At 51.6% G+C, this 1972-nt stretch overlaps 1 protein-coding gene across 1 annotated transcript in view; it reads right to left on the bottom strand.

The window, feature by feature from the left end:
- Window positions 1–1209, bottom strand: part of Dhrs7b (dehydrogenase/reductase (SDR family) member 7B) — a 43881-nt gene extending 42672 nt beyond the window's left edge. Inside the window, exon 1 of the mRNA XM_013016272.1 lies at window positions 1166–1209. Within this exon, the coding sequence (XP_012871726.1) occupies window positions 1166–1185 (20 nt within the window). The 5' untranslated portion in view covers window positions 1186–1209. The remainder of the gene's footprint in view (window positions 1–1165) is intronic.
- Between the last annotated feature and the right edge of the window lie 763 nt (window positions 1210–1972).

Below are 1972 nucleotides of genomic sequence, written 5' to 3' on the forward strand. Positions count from 1 at the left end.
CAGACTCTTCCATTTCCACTTGCTCCTAGCATAAGGCTCAAGATAATCACAAAAGCATTATCTAAGGACAAAATTGAGGGCCTCCATAGATGGATCAGGTTACAGCAAGACTCCAATTTTTTTTTCATTTTTAAAAATTATCATATACGGTATCTCACTAGGTTGGCCTTGAGCTCCTGACTTCAAGTGACTCTCTTGTGTCGGCTCCCGGAGTTCAGAGTAACTAGGACTACTACAGATGTGTGCCAAACATGCGTGGGGGGAAGGTTAGAGATGGAACCCCAGATTCACACACTAAGTTAATGCTCTACATTGAGGTACATCTTCAGACATTAGTCTTTTATTTATTTTTTTTTGGGGGGGGGGAACCTGGGCGCTGTCCCTCAGCTCTTCAGCTCAAGGCTAACACTCTACTCCTTGAGCCACAGCGCCACTTCTGGTTCTCAGAATAAACTCAAATCACTATAGCAAATGCTTAAGAACCTAACAGAATCGTATCTCCTTTATATTCATCTACAGCTTTACGGGTGGGCGGATTATTTCGCAAAGTTACCGCTGGAGGGGGGGGGGAAACAGACGCTAAGGACTTAGGATATTTGCCCAAGTTGACAAGGGTTGGAGATTCAGTCAACTAACCATCAGTACCCTCCCCTGCCTTCCGAAAAACGGTATGGTCTTGGTACCTGTCACCAAGCTAAGGTGTGCCACGGGTCTCAGAGCCCCGTTCCGGGTCAGTCCACCCACACCTTCCCGCTCACGCTGCAGGCGGCTCCCGCGACGGAACTGAAGCCCGACGGGCGCGCGCATGCGAACTTGGGGCGTCGCAGCCTCCGATAGGCACCGCCCAGCCTCGAGGGAGGGGGTTGGGGCAAAACCGCCGCACCACCGCTCGGGTTTCCAGCCACGACAACGCAGGCCATGAGGGCCTCGGCGCCCGAGCCGGCGCTCCGGCCTCCAGAGCTGAGCTCAGCCTCCTTCGAAGTGGGGGGCGTCGCGGGGAACCGGAAGGCTCCCGAGGACGCAGCGGGCCCCGCGGGGTCCGCAGCCTGCGCTCAGCCTCCACGCCGCTTCCCGCCCCTCACCCGGGCAAGCCTCGCCTCAAGTGAACCCTCAGCTCACAGTCGGACTCCGTCCCCCACACAAGGACGCCCCCCGCGGCCTCTACCTGGACTTGAAAGAAACCATGGTGGACCAACTTCATCCTCCCGCCTCGGAAGTGACGCGACCCAGCCGACTAGACTCCATCCAATCACAGGGCTCAAGATGCGCATGCGCCTCTAGGTCGGGGCAAGAAAGACCTAGGAGACCCCTTTCAGGTTCCCAAGGGAAATTCAGGAGACAGTGGATTGGGCTCCAGGGAATAGGTAAACATAGACACATGCATACACACACACACACAGGATTTTATACACATATATGAGATATATTGTTTTGGGGTTCTTTTTGTCTTGAACTCTGGGCCTGGTGCTATCCCTGAGGTCTTCAGCTCAAGGCTAACACTTTACCACTTAAGCCACAGTGCCACTTCTGGCTTTCTGGTGATTTATTGGAGATAAGACTCTATGGACTTTGTTGCCCTGGCTGGCTTTGAACCTTGGTCCTCCGATCTCAACCTCCTGAGTAGCTAGGAAAACAGGCGTGAGCCGCTGGTGCCCTGCATGCGTATGTATGTTGGATTACATATATATGTTTTTAATGGTAGAACTGTTTGAGGAGGTGGAGGAAAATATTATATTTGTAAATGAAGATGACAAAACAAAACTCACTGAGATCATGCCTGTAATTCTAGCTACTCAGGAGGCTGAGATTTCTAAGAGGTTTGAAGCCAGTCCAGACAAGAAACTCCAAGAGACTCTGATCTCCAACTAAAAAGCAAAAAGCCAGAAGTGGAGATATGGCTCAAGAGGTAGAGCACTAGCCTTGAGGAAAAAAAAAAAAGACTTCAGGGACAACACCTAGAATTTAAGCCCAG

Source organism: Dipodomys ordii, unplaced genomic scaffold (assembly GCF_000151885.1).
Source record: "Dipodomys ordii isolate 6190 unplaced genomic scaffold, Dord_2.0 Scaffold31, whole genome shotgun sequence".
NCBI classification, from domain to species: Eukaryota; Metazoa; Chordata; class Mammalia; order Rodentia; family Heteromyidae; genus Dipodomys; species Dipodomys ordii.